This window comes from Brassica rapa, chromosome A03, assembly GCF_000309985.2.
Source record: "Brassica rapa cultivar Chiifu-401-42 chromosome A03, CAAS_Brap_v3.01, whole genome shotgun sequence".
NCBI lineage: Eukaryota > Viridiplantae > Streptophyta > Magnoliopsida > Brassicales > Brassicaceae > Brassica > Brassica rapa.
Window position 1 is genome coordinate 14,884,421 of NC_024797.2, and position 25,381 is coordinate 14,909,801.

The window sequence follows — 25,381 nt, forward strand, 5'->3', positions numbered from 1 at the left end:
TATAACCCACCTACTGATATTTATCTTATTTGAAAGCATTGGCTCAATCATGCAAAACAACTTTATTAATAGCTTTCTAATTAATTATATATAAATATATATATATAGAGTTACGTCATACGCTTTTGTTTCGTGTTACAAAAAAGGTATTGCTTTCTTTGATGCGCCTGAATTCAATTAATATGTATCAAAATTCCGAGACTTGTCTCTTTCAAATTGAACGACCAAAAACTCCAATATGACCAAGCTTTTTAAGGCATTTCGTTTATAGACTAATGATTTATTTCTCTTTTCATGAAATATGTGTTTTGGGTCTCGACGTCTCGTCCATTTGCAAATACTTTCTGTATCCACTAACTTGAGTTGTAATTATAAAATATATAAACTCTTTCTTTCTCTTTGTAAGAGAATCAAATAACTGTTTTAAAATAGAATCATCAAAAGTTAGCAGTTGAGCTACATAATTGGTAAAACCCATCTCGAGGGACGTCTCAAAGCTACTCTCACAACGTTATCAGGAATATGAATTTTGTAATGTTTGACGTTAGCAATTAGACAAAAATTAAAAATCAATAACGATCAATATGAATTTTTTCAGTTAGTTACTTTCAGATTAGATATATTTGTATTTATAATTTTTTTGCATATTAATTGTTTTAGATTTTTGATCATATTGGGATTTTCGTGTGATTAGTAAAAAATAAAGTGAGGAAAATAAAAGTAAACATTTCCTCTTTAATGATGCAGAGTAATTCAGCTCAATAAAATCCTTTGATATCAAACTTTGTGACCTTGGGAAAATAATCCCTCTCATTATTTTAGGGAAAAAAGTTATGGTTTTTAGCATCAATCTTTTCCTATGTAAGAACAAAAAACAGTGATTCAATAGAACATATTTTTCAAACTTTGATATCTTTTAAGGGACCATAACAATCAGTTATCTGCATGCAGACCTTACCGTTTTCTCTCGGTCTATGGATCTCACTTTCATCTAATGGGACCATAACGATAAATTCGAATCGATTGTCTGCAGACCTTGTAAACCACCACTTGGTATTTTTACCATTTTTTTCTTCGTTGATACAATATTGTAAATTACTTCTTGCTAAGTTCCTACCTAATTTATCTTCAAAAAAAAAAAAAAAGTTCCTACCTAATCACTTTTAATTATCGTTTTTCTCATGATAAAAAAAATAAAATATAAATATATTTTCATTAGATATGTACTCAAAAATATTTTTATAAGTTTTCCTTATGCACCGCCGTATTTTTCAAAAAATCATAATATTTCAATCACCTTCGTTTCGTGAAGTGTTAGTGTGTTACATCAAGACTATAACTTTCAATAGTGTCAACCCACGTCATTTCTCATAATGCTCCTATTCCAAAAGAGGGTGTGTGAGTCCAGAGATGGTGGACATTAAACATATTCAAAAACTTCCAATCCTTTTTTCAATTCAGATCATAGAAAAGTCATAATATTTTATTTTCTCAATGAATTAGAAACAAGTATAGACCTTAATGAGCAGAATATTTGATATCTGAGTGGATTCTGTTCATAAATTATTAAACATATTAAATAATTGCATGTGCAAAGAAACCAGAATGATATTTTAGGGATCAAATTTACAAAGGAGACTATTTCACACAACAATTCCAAAAGAGTAAAAGTAAGTTAGGACAAAATGTGGTTGTTTATTGGTTTATATCAAATATAATAATAAAATAAGACGAATAAGAAATTCAATCATGAACATAAATACTGTTCTTAAACTCAAATTACTAATTTATATCTAACCCATTTTGTGATATAATAAGCATTAACTTTCAAGTTTGATATTTTATTGTTAGTTGACTAGAATGTGTACATCTACATTTTGCAAGACATCTATCTGCACTTTGTTTAGTAGATTAATACTAAAATCATAAATAGATGGTCAATCTAGTTTAAGCGGCTGAGAGCAACGATAAATCAAGAACTTCAAATACTGAATGGTATAGGAACGTTGTCCTTCCTCACTCTGGACCAAGACAACAAGCTGTAAAATCTTCAAAATGGGAACTTCCACCGATAGGTTGGATTAAGTGTAATTTTGATTATAATTCTACTTCTGGAGATACAATGGATGGTGTTGGCTGGATTTTAAGAGATGATTTAGGAAAATTCTTGAGAGCGGGAAGTGTCCAAGTTAAAAAAGATGCAGACATCTTTAGAAGGGGAAGCTTTAAGTTTCCTTATAGCTCTACAACAAGTTTGGATTTGTGGCTGGCGAAGAGTGTGGTTTGAAGGAGCTAATCAGGAGCTGTGTACAATTATCAATCAAGTAAAAGAGCAAGTGGAATTGGGAACTTGCTGTGTGATATACGACATTGGATACTGGATACAACTTATTCCGGAAAGTTCACTGGACTTTGTGAATAGGGAAAAGAATCAAGCGGCTGATGCTGTTGCTAAAAATGTTATTCATCAAAGTACTACTGCTCTATTTTATCATTTACCTCCTGTTTGGTTAATTAACTTTTTGTATTATCCATTTACAATTTAATTGAATAAAATTTACGTGGTTAAAAAAAAATCAAGAACTTCAAAGATTATCCCCTATTATAGAAGAACTGATAAGCAATTTATGAAAAATTGAAAATCTCATGAAACCTAACTAGAACATTACCCTCACATAATAAAAATAGGCAACCGCAAAAATATAAGAATAATCAATTGCATAATTAAACTAAAACTTAAAAACGAGGGTTCATGAATCTTTTTAGAAATGCGATTGTATATTTGTCCCCCTACAACGAACCATAAATGAAAATAATGCGTAACCAAACAATTGCTTATGTATAAATGTTTGAGGTCAAGTGGATCAAGTCTAGGATTGATGGATCTATCTGTGCTACCTCATAATATATATTTTTCTTGTAAATATTAGATTGATTGATCCATCGTCCAAAACGATCAATCTGTTTGATACGAGAACTTTGATCCATTTCTTGCTCAATTGACTGTGGTCTGTGGGGCCGATTGTTTGCAACTTTGATGGCTTTGGCTTTACAAATAAGTTTGCTTTACAATCTTTAGGCTTAAAAAATCTAAGTGTCGCTTTAGAAAAAACCTTAAGCCATAAATTGTTGTTTTTGAAAACCATTTACGTAAAATTTTATGGGAAAAGTAAATTCAGTTATTGTGGTTTGAGAAATTTTTAAAAAGTTTTAAAGTCTCAATAGCCAAACTCCATTCGGATTCTGTATCGGTTGATTAATTGGAGTTCGATCAATTGGAGTGAGATCGAACGATTTACTCACATTTTCCTAAAAGACTCTTTTTTCGCTGAAAAAACTTCCAACTCTATGAAAGTAATATTTAACAAGATATTTTCCAAGAAAAACTAAATATATTTCATTTGAAATGATTCGATAAAATCTAAAAGTTCGTTAAGAACACAACATAAAAACCTCATATAGGTTAACGAGTAGGAAGACAGATTTAACCCTCCTTCCAAGAATTACACTAACCAAAAGTTATAGTTAAGTTTTTAGAAAGAAAAAATAAAGTTATTGTTAAGGGTGTTCATCAAAAAGATTGACTATAAAAAAAAAAAAGATTGACTATTACATACACGTATTTGTTTGTCTTCAAACTTACCCTCTATTTGTGTACCTCTTTTATTTGATGTGATGTGAAAAGAAAGAAAGTTGCAATTCCCGAATTTTCATTAGTAAAAATGGGCAACCCTTAATTACATCGAATTATAAACGTGTGAATGCTTTTATTTGTTGATTTAGTCCAGTTTTGATTGGTCAAATTTGGATCTAAAACCATAACAATCATGTTTTGTCTTTAGAAAAGAAACATATATATTCAAAAATTATGATATAGAAAACTTGATTTGACTGACCATCATATAGCTTTTTTTATATCTTGTTTATTTAATGGGTCTATTTGTTTGTGGCAAATTTGGCATGTTAGCTCTTCAGGACTTTGTTGAGACATTGACTACGTCATATTAATATTGTGAGAAAAAAATAAAGGGTTGCTTTTTAGAAAAGAGAACATACAAATAAAACCTTCATGATAATCATTGAGGTAATATGTTACCAAAAAAAATCATTGTCGTAATATGATGTGGCTGAAAACAAAGGTGAATTATCTTGATCTCACTGATCAGTGATCAGTCACGTTATTAAGATCTCATGGTCAATAAAGAGTTTAAAACTGTATCTACCACCCCTTTTTCAATTCCTTTATATATATCAAAATGGTATACATAATGCATTTTCGACTTTAATAACTTTTATTTCCGATGCTGAATGAATCAATCGATTGAAATCGGATTCTAACGGATTCTGACATGTGTTGTGGCTTTTATCGCTAAAAATACATGTGGGGTTTGCCATGCAAAAAAGTAAGTAAAAACTAAAAAGTTATATTTAGCAAACGTCCCCGCGAAGTAAACAAGAGACGTATCAATTTTGTTATGGTATTTCTTTTTTCTGAACATGGTTTTTTTTTGTTCAGTTGCAAAACTGACTATGAAATTCTGTGTAGTGTTTTTTTTTGTTAAAGAAAATTCTGTGTAGGGTTATATATTGGTTATTGATATTTTCGATTGGAAAGACATTGATATTTTCGAGGGAAAGACATGTAAGAAAAAAAAACCATACTCCCTCCGTATTTATTTAAGTGACGTTTTGGAATAATTTTTAGTCTCAATATAGTTGACGTTCTGTTGAAAACAATGCAAAATAAGTGACAAAAAGACTATATTTACCCATATTACGTTACTATTAAATGCATTACAAGACATGATAGCAATTAATTAGAAAGGATAGAAAAGGAATTATACTAAGTGCCTTAATTAGTGTGAAATCTCTATAACGTCAAATAATAAAAAACAGAGGTTATGTGTTTTCCTGCTGATTTGGTGGACTGTATACGAGCTTGTATTACTACTCCTTCTTTCTCTCTCAGCATTAACGGTGTTACTGCGGGATATTTTAAGGGAAAGACGGGTTTAAGACAGGGAGATCCCATGTCTCCTCTCCTGTTTGCGGTGGTGATGAATGTTCTATCATATATGTTGAACCGAGGAGCAGAAGATGGAATTTTTGGATACCATCCGGGTTGTGCAGAAGTAAAGCTTACTCATCTGGCCTTCGCTGATGATTTATTAATCTTCCTAAATGGGTCAGAAGCTTCTCTAGCAGGGGTCTTCACAGTTTTGTCCCAATTTCAAAAGTTCTCTGGTCTAGAGGTTAACATTTCGAAAACTTCAATGTTCTCTCTGGTCTACCTGAGCAATCACAGCAAAATATTCTGAATCGATTTAGACTGAGGTCCCTTCCATTGCCAGTGAGATATCTTGGGCTCCCTCTCTGCTCGAAAAAGCTAACAGTTAGAGACTGTGATCCTTTGCTTGCCCAAGTCCGGAGGAAACTTAATGGCTGGATGACTCGGCATCTCAGTATTGCTGGAAGACTTCAGCTCATCTCTTCTACTATTCCAGGGATCCTGGGTTTCTGGACCTCGGCGTTCTGCATTCCAAAAAAGGTTTTAAAAATGATACAGTCTCTGCTTTCATCCTTTCTTTGGCATGGAAATATGGCTAGTACCTCTGCTAAAGTTGCTTGGGAAACTTTGTATTTTCCTAAATCTGAAGGCGGTCTAGGCATCAGGGGTCTCTCTTCCTGGAACACAGTCTTTGGCGTTAAGTTGATCTGGATGCTCTACTTCAGAGCTGGTTCTATATGGGTTGCCTGGGTGAGGGACAAATACCTCTCATCAGGTTCTTTCTGGTCCCTTAATGCTCGAAATTACTCCATTTCATGGACATTTCGAAGACTATTAAAGCTTCGCCCAATAGCTTTATCATTCCTTCGCATAATGGTGCGAGGAGGAGGGGAAACTTTCTTTTGGTTCGATCTTTGGACTCCTTTTGGTATCTTGATTGATTATTTGGGACCTTCGGGCCCTGCGGATTTGGGCATTCCTCTCGATGCTCTTGTTTCATCCATTATCAATGGTTCATCTTGGATTCTAAGGCCTGCTCGGTCTGACAGACAAGTGAACCTGCAGGCTTATCTCACTTCCTTTTCCCCATCGCTGGGCTGCGACACTGCTATTTGGAAGGTTGGTGATCGTATCAGTGTTAATTTCTCTACGAAGGCAATTTGGAATTCTATCAGGATGTCCAAGCCTTCAGTCTCTTGGTCGAAGCTTATATGGAATCAAGCTGTTATCCCAAAGTACAAGATTAATACGTGGTTGTTTGTTCTTAACCGTAACCCGACTATGGACCGTTTATTATCTTGGGGCTATGATCTTGAAAACTGCTGTCTCCTGTGTGGAAGAAGTCCCGAATCGAGGGACCACTTGTTTTTCATCTGTTCTTACTCCTCCTCGGTCTGGAAAGCTGCGATAGGAGTACTTGGATTCACCAATTCTCCTCTCAACTGGGAAGATTTGCTTCTGTGGCTATCTACGATTACATTGAATCAAGTTCAACTTGCGGCAGTGCTTCAAATCTGGCATGGATGTATCTATGTTATTTGGCAAGAGCGTAATGCTCGTTACCATAATGGTCTCACTAAATCCCATTGGCTATTATCTCGGGAAGTCATCAAACATGCTAAGGATAAGTCAACTGCTATGCGGGGATCAGACCTTGGATCTAGTTTGGTGGCGCTCTGGTCTACTTTTTAATTAGTGCAGCCTCTTCCTCTGCTGCACACATTTTGTCACTTCCATGGTCTGCAACACCATGTGACCCTCCTCCTTTGCTCTGTTTTATTTACCCCTGTTTTTCTTTTCTTTCTAAGTTTGTGTCTCTGCTTTGTCTCTCCCTTTGTAAACTCTTTCTCTTTTAAATTTTCATATGAAAGCCAGTTAAAAAAAAAAAAATAAAAAACAGAGGAAATATCAAATATTGCGCAAACTTTTGAGCAAAAAGAGAAAGACCATGCTTATAAAAAAAAGTAATTTTTTTCTCCGGAGAGAGAATATTTTGGTAGCCACATGCTGTATTTATCGAATTCGAGTCTTTTAAAGATCCATAAAGCGCCACCGGAACTTTCGTAGCTTACAGATAGCACCATTTCATAGTGTAAGGAACATTTATACATATTCATTACTGACTATTTTCCAGACTTGTGACTGCTGAATAAGAGTGTCACAGATATGTATGTTATGCGGCGGAGCCACATTAATTATTTGACGGGACTCGTAATAAATACTTTTTCAACAAAAATATGTTACAGAAACAAATACTCTTTTAAAAATACTTTTTTTTTGAGTTTGTCAAAGAAATAATACATTTTTAGTATTTTCTATATATCTTCTATTAACTACTAATGACAACTTAGATGTTCGTCAACGCGGACATAAACGTTTTATAATTACTTATTAATACATACATTACTAATTAAAATACTAGAATGATAAATTATTATATATATTTTCATTTGATTTTTTATGTATTTTAACTTTTTGTAATTTTTTTGTACACTATATTCATTATATAGAAATTAATTTTAAAATTATTCAATATTCTATTTTAATTATATAAAATTAAAAAATTTCCCTTGATTAATATTTAGTAATGTATTTTCTGTTTTTATTTTTATTTTTTTTGCAGATAACAACACAATATATATAGAAATTATCTTTGCATTTTATAATATATTTTAGATCTTGGATAATTCTTACTATTATTATAGTCACTTATCTAATTAAAAAAAATCGTTTTAATTTTGGGGGTATTTTATATATATTATTCATTAAGGGTATAAACGATATTAACCACTATAAATTTTAACGTGAGAGTTTAAATCCGAAAAATCACTTCGCAAATAATAGTATAGATAGACTATATATAAACCTCCAAAATTATGTATTAATGGAATTCATATTAGTTTAAAATTATGCAAAATAAACAATAAGATAAAATGATGAATTTATAGTTAATTTTATAACTTTTTTTAATATAGATTAAAACTCTGAACATCTTTTGAAATAAAGAAAATATATTTAATATTAAGTTATCCAATAAAAATTAAATGATAGACATTATAAACAGTTAATCAGAAAAGGTTATTTTGTTTGTATAAATACTTATATTGAATGCTAAAATTTATAAATAATTGACATATTAAGTTATTTAACTATATTTATTATTTGTGTAGTACTTTAATTACGATTATGATATATTTATATAATAATTATTTTTATTTTTTTTCGTTATATTAATCATATTAAAATAGTATTTTTATAATAATTATGAAATTAATGAAATATTTTAAAATTACATAAATTTGTCAATAGAAATGAAATGTACATCTATATTTACATAAACATATAGTCAATCTTACCAAAATATATTTTTAGATTATTATGTTTTAAAATGATTCAAATATTTTTACTTTTGTGAACAAATTTTATGGGACAAATTTAACATTGATAAAATTTTAGTGATCTTAGAAAATTTTAATGAGATATTTTTAATATCAAAATTAGTTTTATATTTATACTTCTATTCTAACAGTACAAGATAAATATCTTGAAATTTAGCTATTTGATATTGGTAAAAAAGATATTGGATAGTCCATGAAAAAAAAGCAAAGAGATAATAACACGATTATTCGTAATCCGTGAATCCAGTTTCATTTTTTCAAAAGTTTCTTAATAAGGTACTACTACTTACTAGGGGGTTTGTTCGGATATACATGCATAATTATATGTTTAAAAAACTAATATAAAAAGCTCAACTCTCATTCATATAGGTGTTTGTTAATATAGTGTACTATTTATTAAAATAACTTGGGTTTGTTGAATTATTTAAAAAATTTTTACACACTACATTCATTGTTATTTTCTCATTAATTACCAAAAAAATTATTTTTCTTTTGGTGAAAACAATCTATTCTTTTTTTCTGCAATGTATGATCTAACTTTTATTGATAGTCATAAAAAATCAAAAACAGCAAAATATTTAGTTTGTCTCATGTTATGTTGGAGATAGAGAAATTGACTAGGGGGGGAGGGGTTAGTGGGAGTAGAATTTTTATAGAGTTGGTTGATTCTAAAAGTCAAGAGATTTGTTAAATTTGTAGAGAGTTATAAATATTTTAAAAGTTTATGAAAATGTTCTAATTCTAGGATTTTAAAAATCTAGAAGAAATATGCAAGATTTTTGAAGTTTTGTCTTATGAGTAAAATTATCTAGAATTTAATTTCCAATAACTCTAAATTTGATGGAAACTTAGAATCATTAAAAACCAAAATTTTTAAATAACAAAATATTTTGTAAGTCATTAAACAATCATCAAACCAATAACACTAGATTTTAGTAAGAATCTTAGAATCCACCAACCAATAACAATAGAATTTGATAATTTCAACAATCACTACAAATCCATATCCCACTAACACCCCCTTAAAATACTATATTTCTAATATCACTTTCCATATTTTTAATGAGTTTAATAGACATTTATAATTTTAGAGTTAACTAATCTAGATTTAGAATTTAGATTTGATGGGTGAAGTTTTGGAGGATGGTGTTTAGGATTTTAATAAATAAATATATATATATATACAAAAAAAAAAAATTAAAAATAGTTTCAAAAATAATTTTTTAATTTTCAAAACAAAACTACAAAAAGAAAAACAAAAGTAAAAAAAAATTCAAAAACAAATTTATAAAAATGTTTGAATTTGAAGACGTATAAAACTCTATAATTTTTTATTATTTATTAAACTTTTTTTTCAACAAAATAAAAAAAAATTATTTATTTAAATATTTATTTATATTTATATATTTATAAAGCAACAGTAGAAGAGCTTATAAAATTTTAGCAATCTTTATTTAAATGACCAATGCTTTCACTAAAACCTCATGTAGTATAAATGTTAAGAGCTATAAAATTTTACCAATCTTTATTTTCCTGTTTCTTAAATTTTAAAATTTTATGATTATTTTTTTTTTAGATAATGATCACTTTAGCTGCTGGTCATGATGTCTTTAGTTTATATGAATTGAAAAATTCCTCATAATATAGCGTTTGATTTGACAAAATACCTTTGGGAAAAACATATATAAAGCCGCTTTTGATAAAAAATATGACAAATAAAATTATTGAGAACATGAATATCTCTTATACCAGTTAGATACTAATTTTAACCCAAAATAAGAATCAATCAACATATATCAAAAGAATAAATTAGTAATAAATAAAAATATATATATCCGATTGTCATAATTCACCTGTTTGCAGTTTTTAATAAAGTTATAAATAATAATATACCAAATCAATTCTTTTTGGAAGGGCTAAACATATTTTCCGGTGGCACGCACTCCAAATCAGCTGTTCACGAACATGCTCTTTCAGTTCACAAGAATATCTCCTAAACTATTTTTCCTATTACAAATATTTTTTGTAATTTTTATTTTGTTGTTTTTTTTCTCTTTTATTTCAGAGAAGCCACGACCCCACAACACATTATATGAAACAAATGAGGTAGAGGAGAGCATTTGCCCCGAACCAAATGGAGCTACAAGATCAGGCACCATTCATCAAAGGTCTTAGAAGACTAACCGATTCCAACAAAACTGAGTTATTTGGTGATATACTGATATACTTATAGCTAAATCACTTTAATAAATTGGGCTATTTTAATCTAGTACGGATTTGCTAGTCTAGATTTGTTTAGGATATTTTGTTTATGTAAGATGATTTTATTTTTGGTCAGCATGTGAAAGGATTTACAACAAAGAATTCAGACAAATAAGTCCATTTTCGATACAATTTATTATTTAAAAAAAAAGATTACAATACCCAAATTAAGCCATTGAAAAGTAAAATTCAAAAGTTTAAACATTGTAACACAAGTGAGAACATTCTCCAATAACAGTCAAATGATCACTTTCTTCTCTTCTTCATAGTTGATTCGTAGGACATGTCGGTCTTTCTGGATGAAAAGAGGGTTTAGGTAAGTGGATCAAGGAGTCATGGGGATAACCAAAAGACGGCCTAATTTGTTAACATTTGTATGGTCTTCCTCTTCCTCTTCCTTTTCTTCTTCCACCGTACTTGTAGGCAACTTCACGATCTTAGAATCAACTATCTGTTTACTCTTACTCCATAGAAATAAGTATAAACCGACCACAACAACCACAGATCCAATAATGCTGCAACGATAACAAAATAATTTTGAATTAGAAAGATGTTGACGATACAATTTCCAGGGATTTATAGAGCTGTAGTAAAATCACTTGATCACTGTTTCAGATATATCATTAAATTTTAACCTACTCTTTGTTTTTTTAAATGTGAGATTTGTAATAATATTGAATATTCGCATAGTTTTAGTTTTTACCTTCCTAAGTAAATCATACGATGAAGTATCAAGAAATCGAACAAGGTTGCGGACATAAGTATGACAGGACTGAATGCTGATGTAAAGACAGGTCCACGTTGTTTAATACACCATGACGTTCCCACCGTACACATTCCTTGGCCAACCGCACCCTATAAACATATGTACAGACAATAGATCAATGTTTAATTATCATGAGTTTATATTATATGTATGTGATGTATATATACCGCTATAATGATGGTGATGATGGTGAGTTTGTCTCTGAGGATCCAATCTTCCACATGTCTAGACTTGATCAAGCTAAGAAGAGCACACTGAATCGTACCAAAGACCGATAAAATAACTGTACTCGAGTATGGACACGGGTAGCTCGAGTTGATCTTGGCTTGTATAAGCATCCAGGAACTGAAAAATGTAACTCCTGTGAATAAAAGAAAACATCCTTTAAACCAATTCTCATGTCCTTTGTGGATGTTTAATATCGTTGCATGTTCTTGAGAGTTCGATAATGGAACGCCTTGGTACAACGTAAGAGTTAAAGCTCCTGCTAAGCTTATTAGAGCTCCAACAACGACGCCGTATCCTGCTTTTGTTTTCATATTTAGCTTGTCGAATCTAAAAAAAAGGAAATCAATATTAATATGTGTAACGTTTTAGATTATACACTTGAAATGCTAACATGTTGGGACGTTTTTAGGTTATAATTATGCTTAATAGTAAGTGTACCGAAATATTAAAGCCATAATGAAAGTTGTGGCAGGCATTGTTCCCCAGAAAGCAGATCCAATAGTGGCAGAAGTGTAGCTGAGGCCAAGCAAATAGCAATATTGCATCAAACTCGCGCTGCCAACAAAACAAAGAAAAAAAAACATTGCAATAAAAGATTTAAAAAACCAAAAATAAAAGATTAAAAGAAATCTACACAATAAAAGAGGGACATAACTGAAGAAATTATGAGTTGGGGCTAAAACTGAAACTCACCCAAAAAGGGCACTGGCGAAATGCTGAAACGAGATGCTTGCAGTTAGCTTCGGCCTTGTTTTCCTGACCAAATCTTGTAAACGAATATTTATTTTGTCCGGAACAAAAAAAAACTGAATATGCTAGGGTTAATTTGTTGAATAACTATATTGGAAGAAATATTAGTTTTGTAGTAAGAGAGTAGAGAGAGATAGAAAGAAAAAGAAGGAGAGATGGAAAGAAATGGTTAGTTAGTGAAATATAATTTTTTTGTTGGTTATTGGTTCAAATTTCCCTATATCTTATTCATATAATCATTAAAACGTCAATTAAACGGTTTTAGCATCAAACGTTATTTTTGTCTTTTTAAAATATAACATTTCACAGCATAGTAAACAAAATTTAAATTGAAAAATTACTGGCTTGAACTGACTCTGTTTAATTTTCTGTTTTAATTTTAAACAGTATGAAATGTAAAATTAAAAAATTATAAAACAGAATAAGGATATTTAAGTATTGGAAATAATTTTGCCTATTATTTTTGTTTATTATGCAGCTAAAAATTATAAAAATTTTAAACCTAAGAAACAGAATAGTTATTTATTTTCAAAATTAGACTTACCGTTCCCAAAAATAAGCGATCGGAAGAAGAAAAAGGGTGGAAATACCCAAACGATAAGTAGCAATAACCATATGATTAATGCCTCCATCAAGAACTTTCTTAATCAAAGCCTGAACCATCCCATTAATCATGTTAATCACGGTAATCATGATCAGCGGTGCCCATTTTCCGTCGATATAACCCATGATTAGTAAGTTAATTAAATATCTATTATTAACTTAATAATCAAACGTCTCTTCTCTCACGTAGCCTCTATTCTCTCTCTATCTCGCTCTCTTGCTTCTTTTATCTATCTCTTCTTTAATAACTTGTTTGCGTAATAGAAACCAGGTGGGTATATTTATATAGATCATGTATGCTGAGTTGGAGGCAAAAAATTTTCTTTTGGAAAATGAATCGCTGGCTATTAATTTATTTTAATACAACAAGAAGTTAGTTTTCGAATTGTGTATATATATAATACAGTATGCTTTTTAATTTTCTTAGTGGAAGAGAGTAGTTGTTTCTTTTAGGACTTTAGGACAATAAAATCTTAGCTTATAATCCTAAAGCAGTTGTTTTCCAACTTTAGCTTTGATTAAAATAACCATCTCTTTTCATATTGTTATCTATCTAATTTATTGTAAACAAATCTTTTATATATTTTATGAGAAGCATTGCAACATATTTACTGTATCGATATATCATTAATAGAATGGTTCTTAGATTCTTTACAGAAAGAAGTTTAAACTAATAGAATAAATACAATACATGGAAATTGTTTAAATACCACATTTCTAATATCACTAGGGATTAACCCGGGCTACGCCCGGGATTTTTATTTTTTTCTAATTTAAGTTGTTAATTTATTTATATTTAGGTTATGATATATATTTATATAAATGTTAAGATGCATGTCATAATTAAAATTTATTTTTAAATTTTAACATGTTAAATTAACATATTTTTTACTATTTAAATATTTTTTGTAATTTTGTTGGCTATCTAATTATCATATTTAGCAAAACTATCTCTTGAGTGTTAACATAAATGTTTTAGATATTAAATTAAACTGTAGAGTATTTTCGGATCGACCACATGCTCAACAATCAATCGATCCGTAAAAAGATGGTCGATCTCCTTGGCCAGGTAAGTACAATTTTAGCAAAAATATCTTTGATTTTCAGATATTAAGTATATAACTATTATTTTAAATATTGTTTTAATTGTATTTTTTGATCAAATTATTGTATTATAATGTTTATGTAAATATTTTTGTGATATTTGAATTTGTGTTGTTCGTATACTTAATCTAGATGATATTGATGTTTAACAATTTATTGTTTTCTGGAAATAGAAAATAATGATATATCAAAACGTATCTAATACTTGTTAAATGATAGTATAATGTAAATTATATCCATTATTTGAAAATAACCATTTGTTGTTTTTTATTTTCTTTTTTAAATCAGAAATTATTTTTATTTAAAAACATTATTCATATATAATATAATAGTTTAAGTTTGGAAGATTAATCTATATATATAAATTATGTATATTTTTAAAAAAAATAATTTAAGATATTATATATTGAGTAACTGAGTAAAAGCTGAATTTCTTATCTTGAAAATCAAATATTTATATTTTTGTCTTCATGTTATACTCACCAATCCATCATTGATATTTATAACTCAGTATGTTTTTAAAATAACTTAGTTTTAAGTAATAAACGAATTTAATAATTAAATTCATCACCTATAATGTTATATAAACTATATTTGAAAACTCTCTAAAATTATATTTTAAGCATAATATTACTATTATTTAATTTAAGTTATTTTAAGCATAATATATGCTAAACTAACTTCAATTATATTTACAATAGGACCATCTTAAACCTGTTAATAAACCAAAAACAATACTAAACCAACATGAACCAATACCTGATTCGGCGTGGAATGAAGTGTTTCGGGATAAATGCTTGAATGGTTATTAACTGTAATAGTTTGATCATGAAATAGTTAGTATGAATATTAACAATAAAATGATGGATTAGATTAATTTAAATTTGTAAGAATACCTTTGAGTCTATGAAAAGCAATTCAATTCCCATGAATAAGTTTGGCTTTTGGAAGTTGTGGGTTTCCCAACAATGAATTCACCTAACAAAAAGTTCGTTGTTATAAAAAATCTCCTTCAAAGTCATTAAGGGTTTTTGAGACGGCAATAGTTGATGGTAGAACCATTTTTTTGCTCGAGTGCTTTGAAGTTTTCCTTGATAGTGTGAGGTTGATATTGATGGAATAATGAGTTTTATATGGACTTTCTTGACTCCCTCTGTTTCAAAATACATGAAGTTTTAGGTTGGGACACAAATATTAAAAAACTTGTTTTTTATCTAAAAAGTATCACTAAAATATAAATTAAAAATTATTCAACCAATCACAAAACATACTACAAAATATAATTGGTTACACAGTTTTTGATAAAGTTAAAAGATACCTTGAAATATGAAAACATCATCTATTTTGAAACATCAAAAACTCTCTAAAACATCATCTATTTTGAAACGGAGGGAGTACATTTTAATTTTTGTTTTGTTTAATGTGGTATTTTCATTTTTATATAATTTACTACCATTTTAAGATATATGTACATTTAAGATAGATGTTTAAATCTTAATGTATTTTTTCTATTTTTTTTAAATGTTTATTTCCATTTCTTATATTTTTTATTTACGTAATATCTATATTTTATATTTTAAAATAGATATTTAAATCTTAATGTACTTTTTCCTTTTTTTGTAAATTGTGTATTTACTTATATTATATATTTTACATTTTAAGATAGATGTTTAATGCTTAATGAACTTTTTCCATTTTTTTTAGAAAAATTATGTATTTACTTATTATTATATATATAATTCATATATTATAGATTTAAATATTTACTTATTATTTATTTTCCTGTATATGTATTTCCATTTCTTGTACTTTTTATTTACTTAATATCTTTATTTTACTTTTAAAGATAGATGTTAAAATCTTAATGTACGTTTTCCATTTTTAAAAAAAGTATATTTCTATTTGTTATACTTTCTATTTACGTAATATCTATATTTTAAATTTTAAGATATATTTTTAAATCTTAATGTAATTTTCCATTTTTTAAATTGGGTATTTACTTATATTATATATTTACTTATTATTTATTTTTATTTATATTGTGTAATTCTATTTCTTATACTTTCTATTTACTAATAATTTTATATTTTAAGATAGATTTACATTTTAAGATAGATGTTTAAATACTAATGTACTTTTTTTATTTTTTTTAAATTGTGTATTTCCTTTTGTTATATTTTCTATTTGCGTAATATCTATATTTTATATTTTAAGATAGATGTTTAAATCTTAATATAATTTTTTCCATTGTTTTTAAGTTGTGTATTTCTTTTTCTTATACTTTCTATTTACTTAGTATCTATATTTTACATTTTAAGATAGATGTTTAATATTTAATGTACTCTTTCCATTTTTTTAAAATTGTGCATTTACTTATTATTGTATATATAATTCGTATATTTATATATTTATAATATTTACTTATTATTTATTTTTCTATATATTATGTATTTCTCTTTCTTATACTTTATATTTTATTAATATCTATATTTTATATTTTAAGATAGATGTTTAAATCTTAATATATTTTTTCATTTTTAATGTAAAACGGCAATGTTTTATAGAAAAACTTGGATAAATAGTCAAATAGTTATATTTATGTTTTTTTTTATAAAATGGTAATGTTACATTATGGAGATAAACTGTTTTTTTTTAGTGAAAAATAGTAATTTTACATATGTTTAATGTAGTTTTTCCATTTTTTTCATGTTGTATGTTTACATATTATTTTTATTTTTAAATGTAAAATGGTAATCATACATATGTTTAATGTAGTATTTCCATTTTTTATGATGTATGTTTACATATTATTTATTATTTTCGAAATTATATATAATGTTTTTTTTTACAAAATAGTAATGTTACATTATGCAGATAAGCCGTCTTTTTTTAGTGAAAGATGGTAATCTTACATATGTTTAATGTTTACATATTATTTTTTTAAAATAAAAATGTAAAATGGTAATCTTACATATGTTTAATGTAGTATTTCCATTTTTTATGTTGTATGTTTACATATATTTATTATTTTTGAAATTATATATAATGTTTTTTTTTTTTATAAAACGGTAATGTTACATTATGAAGATAATCCGTCTTTTTTTAAGTGAAAAATGGTAGTCTTACATATGTTTAATGTAGTTTTTCTATTTTTTATGCTGTATGTTTACATGTTATTTATAATTTTTGAAAATTAGTAATATTAAAATATAAAACTATATTTTATGCCACGTGTCATCTTTCGGGAGAAGTTTTTTTTGCTGATGTGGACGCTCTATGGAGCTTCAAAAGGTCCCTTTTATTAGTAAGTTTTCCATTTTTTTCATGTTGTATGTTTACATATTATTTTTATTTTTAAATGTAAAATGGTAATCATACATATGTTTAATGTAGTATTTCCATTTTTTATGATGTATGTTTACATATTATTTATTATTTTCGAAATTATATATAATGTTTTTTTTACAAAATAGTAATGTTACATTATGCAGATAAGCCGTCTTTTTTTAGTGAAAAATGGTAATCTTACATATGTTTAATGTTTACATATTATTTTTTTAAAATAAAAATGTAAAATGGTAATCTTACATATGTTTAATGTAGTATTTCCATTTTTTATGTTGTATGTTTACATATATTTATTATTTTTGAAATTATATATAATGTTTTTTTTTTTTATAAAACGGTAATGTTACATTATGAAGATAATCCGTCTTTTTTTAAGTGAAAAATGGTAGTCTTACATATGTTTAATGTAGTTTTTCTATTTTTTATGCTGTATGTTTACATGTTATTTATAATTTTTGAAAATTAGTAATATTAAAATATAAAACTATATTTTATGCCACGTGTCATCTTTCGGGAGAAGTTTTTTTTGCTGATGTGGACGCTCTATGGAGCTTCAAAAGGTCCCTTTTATTAGTAAGGATTTTTCATGTTGATCTTAACTATTTTTTTCTTTACTTTTAAAGAGGTAAAAAAATGTCTATAACCTTAGAGTTAACTAATCTAGACTTAAAATTTAGAAATGAGAGATAAAGTAGGGTAGGGTTTTGAAATGTGAAGTTTATGATTCTAGTAAATATATTAATAATTAAAAAAAAATTAAAAAAAAATTAGTTTCAAAAATAATTTTCAAATTTCAAGAAGACAATTTGAAAGAAAAAAAATTGAACAAAATTCATAAAAAATTATATAAAATTTCGAATTTGAAAAGATATAATTCGAAAACTATAAAAAATTATTTTTATTTTTATTCATTTAAATAATTAATTATTATACATAAGAAGTTATGGTATAAAATATATTTTGTCACTTAATGAAGAAGTTATTTGTGAAAATGTCCCTAGTAAAAGTAAACATGAATAATGGTACCAACAATAGTATGGTAAACGTGAAAATTCCCTTACAATACATACCCTTCATTTCTTGGTTCAAAATGGAAACTTTTTAATTTTACCACAAGTTTGAAACTACTTTTTAAATTTATCCTTATTTGATAACCATTTTCATAAATACCTTTAATTTGAAATAAAAATATTAAATCAACTCTCTCAAATCATTTATAAATGTTTAAAAATGATTTTTATAAAATATTATAGAAGTTATAAACACAATCCCATCCCCTGAATACAAAAACCTAATCCATAATCTCTAAACCCTAAAAACAAATGTTAGAGTATTCTTAATTAAATGTAGTTTCGAAAAGTGATGACCAACTTACGGTAATTTAAGAAATTTATCGTCTAAAATCTAAACATATACTATATTTCTCATTAAGCTAACCATAAAATCAATTACTTTAAAAATATTTTCTCATTCTTTCTAAAATAAAAGCTACAAATATATATATGAGAATTAATGATATTTAATAATAAATATTTGATAACAATTTGTGTACTCTCTATTATTTGTTTAATTTTAAATTAATAAAATAAATTAAAGTTCCACATTTAACGTATAATAAAATTTAGATTTTTTCATATATTTTTAATTTTAAAATTTTTTAACGAGTATAAATTACTAAAACTTTTAAAAGTTCCACAGTAAAAAATATGTGGTCAATTTTAAAAAATATTATAAAAATATAAATGATCATAAATTAATATGAGTATAAATTCTAATTTTACTGATATCTAAACATATATATTTATTTTAATATCATTTAATATAAATTATATGTCATATAAATATATATAATTATTTAAATTTAAATTTTAGACATGTGTACTATATTTGAACTGATAGAAATAAATACTTTTACAATTTTAGTTTTATCAAACTACTGAAATATTTATTTTAAAATATTTTATAAATATCACATTCCGCGAATGAAACATAATATTACCTAGTTTGTAATTATACTTAGAAAAAGGAACCTGGAGGACTATAAATTAATTCAGGGTGCCTTAACTTCTAAGTTTAGAGAAAATTAACGTGTTTCACAATTGTATTTTTCATTTAGTTGATATAAACTCTGCTTTTATTTGATGAAAATTCTTAAGCTTTAGCTTTCTATTTTGAATCATTACATTGGACTCTATCTATTAACAACGTGAGCATTATAGCATAACCAAGGGAAGATAACGGGTATGCGTACTACACTCGCGTGTCCTTCAATATCTCACATTCTTTTTGTTGTTGATAGCTTTTTTCTGTAAGGCGGAGTCCTATGAATGTGAAAAAGTGATGAAAGTAGTCAGGAAATATAGACAAATCTCAAGTCAATGTATCAATTTCGACAAATCCTCTCTACTCTTTGGTAAGAGGATTGGAGCAAACGTTAGACAACAGATCAAAGATACGTTTGAAATACAAAACAAAGGAGGAATGGAGACGTATTTAGGAATTTCGGAGGATATTAGCGGATCTAAATGTAAATTCTTTGCATTCCTCAAGGATAAATTAATGAATAAAGTGAACAGATGGAAGGGTAGATGGTTCTCAAAAGGAGAAAATGAAGTTTTGATTAAATCCATCTTGCTAGCTCTTCTGACATATGTTATGTCTACATTCCTGCTACCGTATATGTTAAAATCTCGCAAGTGCCATTGCACAATTCTGGTAGAGTTTAAATCCCCCACAGAGAGGAATTCATTGGGCCAAACGGGAAAGGGTCTGTTTACCAAGGAAGGAGTGCGAGATTGGTTTTCGTATGATCCATGAGTTCAACATAGCTTTACTAGCAAAACAACTATAGAGGCTAATTCAATACCATAATTCGTTAGTGGCTCGTGTTTTGAAGGAAGTTACTACAAAATGAGTTTGCCTTTACGAATAATCTCTGTAAGCAGCATATCCTATGTGTGGACCAGTATTTCAGCTGCTCGAAAGCTATTAGAATCAAGCAGAAGATACATTCTGGATATGAGGTCAAAGTGTAGGAGGATCTTGGATCCCTACAACACTAGCTAGACCGGCTCGCCCTTCAGCCCCAATTTTTCACATGAACATGAGAGTCAGCGACCTTATTGATCAGGAATCGAAAGAATGGTGGGATGTTCGACTACTGGAGGATTGTGTTGCCTCTGCTGATATGCCTTTCATAAGAAGTTTGGCCATAAGCTCAGCTCATCGTCGTGATATATTCTGTTGGAACTACACTAAAAATGGCCAGTACACGGTTAAATCTGGATATTGGGTAGCTCGGAATTTATTGAAGGCTGGAGAAGAGAAGGAGCTACTGGAGTCCAGTATAACCAAGCTTCAAGTATTTGCTTGGACGATAAAGTCGTCTTAGAAAATATGTCATCTTATATGGAAATTGATAACATGTCATATGGCAGTAATGAGAAATTTGATACAGCGTAATATGAGATGCGATAACTATTACTCGCGATGTGGAGAACCATAAGAGTATGTTACTCATGCCATCTTCAAATGCCCACCAGCTCTACAAACTTGGTCCCTATTAGCAACACCAACAAGTTCAGATATCTTTCTGTGCCGAGTGTTTATGCTAATATGGATTAACTATTATGGAGAAATAACAACATTGTCGAGCCATAATTAGACAGAGATCTTTGTCCTTGGATAATCTAGTATATTTGAAAGGTCCGAAATGACAAGTTCTTTAGGGGGATAGACATGGATCCACTGGAGCTAGTTTGTTATGCAGAGAGTGAGTGTTAAGCCTGGTTCAACGCAAATGAGATGGTGTCACCTATTCTACAAGATCACATTATTGAGGAATCCCAAGTCTTAAGCTTGGGTAATATATGCATGATAGATGGATCTTGGACATCTACATCATAATTCAATGAGTGTGAATGGATTTGGATGGACAGTTTGGAAAAGATTCAACTTATAGGGACACGAAATTACCCACGACGTGAGTTTGTCTTGCATTCAGAAGTAGAAATACTACGATGGACGATGGAGAGTATATGCTCCAACATTCAACATGTCAGAGGTTTGGGACGAATTACAAAGAATTGATCGTCATGATTAAGGAACTCCATGCTTGGCCAAGCTTTGCAACAGAATTGGAGAGGATAGAGACTCTGAAAATATGATTTTCGGATTTTAAGATCATTCATATTCCACGAGTGTAAAATCATATTTCGGACTTTTTATCTAGAACTGTGAAGTCTTTTTACAAAAATCTATGTTTTACTGGTTATTATATTATGTTCTGGTTATCTAGACCATATGAAGTTTGAAAAATAGAATAACTTTTGGTTCTAAAAAACACATTTGTTACTTAATTTTATCGAAATTGAAAAAGGTGTCGGTAGTTCACGAGAATCTCTCGCAAACTTTATTTATTCTATTTCAAATCTCTTCTTTTTTTTATTATGTCAGACATCACCGCTAAAACTTGACACATAGTGAAATCTTCGAAGTAATGTAAGACCATTCATCGATGGCCGTGGAGACCTGATCGATTCGAACAAAACAGATGAGATATATTGTAGTATCATTACAACTAAATGACTCAAATAAAACAGTCTACTCATTTGGTTTACGATGCTTTTTAATTATGTAAAGGGATATAGAATAAATCATTCAGTATATTAAAGTCATCATATTTGATACCGTTTATTTATATAAATATATTACAATATCCAAATGAGCCCCTATGAAAGCAAACTCCAAAGAGTTTAAACATTGCACCACAAGTGATAAAATCCTTTGATCAATATTCAAAGGACCATTTCAAAACCTTTTTCATATATTTAGTGATTTTTCAAGATGGCATGTCGCTCCTTCTAGTTGAACGTAAGGATTTGATCAAGGAGTCATGGGGATAACCAAAAGATTGCCTAATTTGTTAACATTTGTATGATCTTCCTCTTCCTTTCCTGCTTCCACGGTATTTGTGGGTAACTTATTGATCTCACAATCATCTATTTGTTTGCTCTTGCTCCATAAAAATACGTATAAACCGATCACCACCACCACAGATCCGATTATGCTGCATCACAAAAAAAAACAGTACAAAAATTCAGTATCTCTTCTAGAAGAGTTCCATATTATATCAGTTGAAAGTTAATGCAATGATCAATGTTTCGTATTTGATAAACTAAGTATATTCTTTTCAATATGAAAGTTCTATATATCAAATACGCATTGTTTTCTTATAGAGAATACATCCTTACCTTCCCAAATAAATCATACGATGAAATATCAAGAAATCGAACAAGGTTGCAGACATAAGCATGACAGGAGTAAATGCTGAGGTAAAGACAGGTCCTCGTTGTTTAATACACCATGATATTCCCACCGTACACATTCCTTGTGCAACCACTCCCTATAAATATACGTACACCCAGTTTATTAATGTTAAAATGATTTTGAATCCAAAACTGAAATCTAGACTAAACCTCGAGCATATGAAGCACCGGATATTCTTGTTATTAAAGATGTGGCCAACCGTAATTAAAATAGTAGTGAAAATTTTCAACCCGAAACTAGGTCGAATCACCAAATTATATATTCACACATATCGATGACAATTTGTATATACATGAATGTACCGCTATAATGATAGTGATGATGGTGAGTCTGTCTTTGAGGATCCATTCTTCCACATTTCTAGTCTTGATCAAGCTAAGAAGGGCGCATTGAAGCGTACCGAAAGCAGATAAAATAACGGTGCTCGAGTATGGACAAGGGTAATTCACGTTGACTTTGGCTTGTATAAGCATCCAAGAACTGAAAAACATAACTGATATGAATAAAAATATACAACCTTTGGTCCAATGCGCATGTTTTGTGAGATGGTTTAAAGTCGATGCTTGTTCTTGAGAGTTTGTTAACGGAATGCCTTGGTACATCGTAAGAACTAAAGCTCCTCCTAAGCTTATCATAGTTCCAAGAACGATGCAATATCCCACTTTTGTTTTCATATTTAGCTTTTCGAACCTGTAATTTGTTTTTATAGTATACACTTCAAACGATGACAAAGGAATACTTATTTTGAAATGTTTAAAATATGTTGATTAGTAAATAAATGTACCTAAATATCAAAGCCATAATGAAAGTAAGGGCAGGCATTATCGCCGTGAAGGCAGATCCCAATGTGGCAGAAGTATAGGAGAGTCCGAGTAAGTAGAAATATAGTACCAAGCTCGCCCTGACAAAAATATATTATAATAAAAGATGAAGTTCTTATAGACAAAATAGACGAAACAATGAGTTCATGGATTAAAACTGAAACTTACCCAAAAAGAGCACTGATGAAAAGCTGGCACGAAATGCTTATGGTAAGTTTTGGCCTTGTTTTCCTGATGGAGCATTGAAATTAACTTTAAAAATAAAGATGAATTTTAAAAACTTTCCTGAGTTTTCTAACAGCTAACGCAATGTAAATAATGAAAAAAATAAGAAACATAATTGTTGACAAAAAAAAAAGAAAAACATAATTGAAAACAAAAATTAGACTTACCGTTCCCAAAAATAAGCGATCGGAAGAAGGAAAAAGGTGGAAATACCCAAACGATAGGTAGCAATAACCATATGATTAATGCCTCCATCAAGAACTTTCTTAATCAAAGCGTTAACCATCCCATTAATCATGTGGATCACAGTCATCATGATCAGCGGTGCCCATTTTCCATCGATATAACCCATGATCAGTAAGTTATTACTTAATCAAGCGCCCCTTCTCTAGCTGCCCCTCTCTCTCTCTTCTCAATAATGTATGTTCTATATCTTCTTTGATAACTTGTTCCCGTAGTGAAGCAGAGAGACCAGGTAGATATATTTATATACTATCATAGATATATGATATATCATAAGATAATAATGAACTGTTAGCTATCAATTTGTAAACACGTGAACACATCTTTTTTTCTTTGAAATATCTAGCAGCTTATAATATACTATAATTTATTTATTTATTGCGTGGTAAAGAGCTACTAGTTCGATATAGAATTTTGTTAGGAGTTAGAAAACTGAAATTTTAGCTTAATCTAATGTTTCTTTGTTCATATAGGCTATATAAGTTTGTTTACTCAAATTAGGAACTATAATTCTAACTTGTTAATTATTAATAAACTTATAAGTATAATCAGAAAATGGAATGTGCGTCCTATAAATTCAACAGGCGTCTTAATTTCTAAGCTTATATAAAAAATTAAAGGGTGTTTCAAATTTCTGTTTTGCTTAATTATTAAAATAAAATTTCCTTTGTTACATGAAAATGATTTAGCTTTATCCAACTTTAACTTTTTGGAATGATGAAATTGGCCTCTATTAATTAACAACGCAACATACTTGTTAATTTCACTAGTACGTAGCTTTATGAAAATAATGAAGAATTGAATCAATGGAAGATCAACAAATTAATAAATATCAAGCTTTCAAGTTAAGGAAAAGAAAAAAAATTGGTCGGAGTAAAACTTTGGAAATGATGGTTCTAGCAACAACCTGGGTCGAATATCGGGCAAAGAATTGGGCGCGCTTTTAGATGGCTAGTTTTAAAATTTAGCATGGTGAATATGTTAATTTTGTTTTATCAGTTACGTGAAGTAGTATGTCGTACGTAACAACTTATATGCTTCAAAAATAACGTATGCTTTCAAAGAAGTTCGCCCTAGCGGTCTAAAGCAACTTTAACTGCCTTCACCTTTCGGCGAGTCACGCCAACGTCGTGAGAGGGTTTTTTCCTTTTTTGTTCATTCTCTACCGAACTTTCAGCCATGGTTTGGAGGAAAAAGTAAGGTGGAGCTCGGAAATGGCAGTGTAGTAAAGACAAGGAGTTTCACGACGGCAAGCCGCTGGATTCTCATCGCTCTAGATGTGGCTCTGCTTGAGAAA

General features: G+C 29.0%; 2 protein-coding genes across 5 annotated transcripts; both read right to left on the bottom strand.

Moving 5' to 3' along the window:
• Positions 1-10,746: 10,746 nt before the first annotated feature.
• LOC103858810 (WAT1-related protein At4g01450) lies at positions 10,747-24,276 on the bottom strand. 2 transcript variants are annotated; one of them, XM_033286184.1, is made up of 7 exons: positions 24,206-24,276; positions 12,957-13,169; positions 12,356-12,418; positions 12,101-12,217; positions 11,602-11,989; positions 11,372-11,523; positions 10,747-11,183 (listed from the first exon to the last, which is right to left on the bottom strand). In XM_033286184.1, exons 2-7 carry the CDS (start codon positions 13,139-13,141, stop codon positions 10,994-10,996), a joined length of 1,095 nt encoding a protein of 364 aa, XP_033142075.1. In that variant the 5' UTR covers positions 13,142-13,169; positions 24,206-24,276; the 3' UTR covers positions 10,747-10,993. The 2 variants fall into 2 exon arrangements, with proteins under 2 accessions (XP_033142075.1, XP_009134482.1); XM_009136234.3 differs by lacking the exon at positions 24,206-24,276 and having other exon boundaries at positions 12,957-13,651.
• Positions 22,352-24,193, bottom strand: LOC103858811 (WAT1-related protein At4g01450). Of its 3 annotated transcripts, none has more exons than XM_033286191.1 (6): positions 24,009-24,193; positions 23,785-23,847; positions 23,580-23,696; positions 23,098-23,485; positions 22,720-22,871; positions 22,352-22,484 (listed from the first exon to the last, which is right to left on the bottom strand). In XM_033286191.1, the coding sequence occupies exons 1-6, from the start codon at positions 24,191-24,193 to the stop codon at positions 22,352-22,354; spliced, it is 1,038 nt and encodes a 345-aa protein (XP_033142082.1). The 3 variants fall into 3 exon arrangements, with proteins under 3 accessions (XP_033142082.1, XP_009134484.1, XP_033142083.1); XM_009136236.3 differs by having other exon boundaries at positions 22,352-22,535; XM_033286192.1 differs by lacking the exon at positions 22,352-22,484 and having other exon boundaries at positions 22,822-22,871; positions 23,196-23,485.
• Positions 24,277-25,381: the final 1,105 nt, after the last annotated feature.

Bases quoted from the DNA above. Each gene is read 5' to 3' on its own strand.
- LOC103858810 (XM_033286184.1), bottom strand. From the start codon at position 13,141: ATGGGTTATATCGACGGAAAATGGGCACCGCTGATCATGATTACCGTG. The intron at 12,218-12,355 runs GTGAGTTTCAGT...TTTTGTTGGCAG, and splicing joins TTCGCCAGTGCCCTTTTTGG to CGCGAGTTTGATGCAATATT. The intron at 11,524-11,601 runs GTATATATACAT...ATATGTTTATAG, and splicing joins TCATCACCATCATTATAGCG to GGTGCGGTTGGCCAAGGAAT.
- LOC103858811 (XM_009136236.3), bottom strand. From the start codon at position 24,193: ATGGGTTATATCGATGGAAAATGGGCACCGCTGATCATGATGACTGTG. The intron at 23,848-24,008 runs GTAAGTCTAATT...ATGCTCCATCAG, and splicing joins ATCGCTTATTTTTGGGAACG to GAAAACAAGGCCAAAACTTA. The intron at 23,486-23,579 runs GTACATTTATTT...AACAAATTACAG, and splicing joins ATTATGGCTTTGATATTTAG to GTTCGAAAAGCTAAATATGA.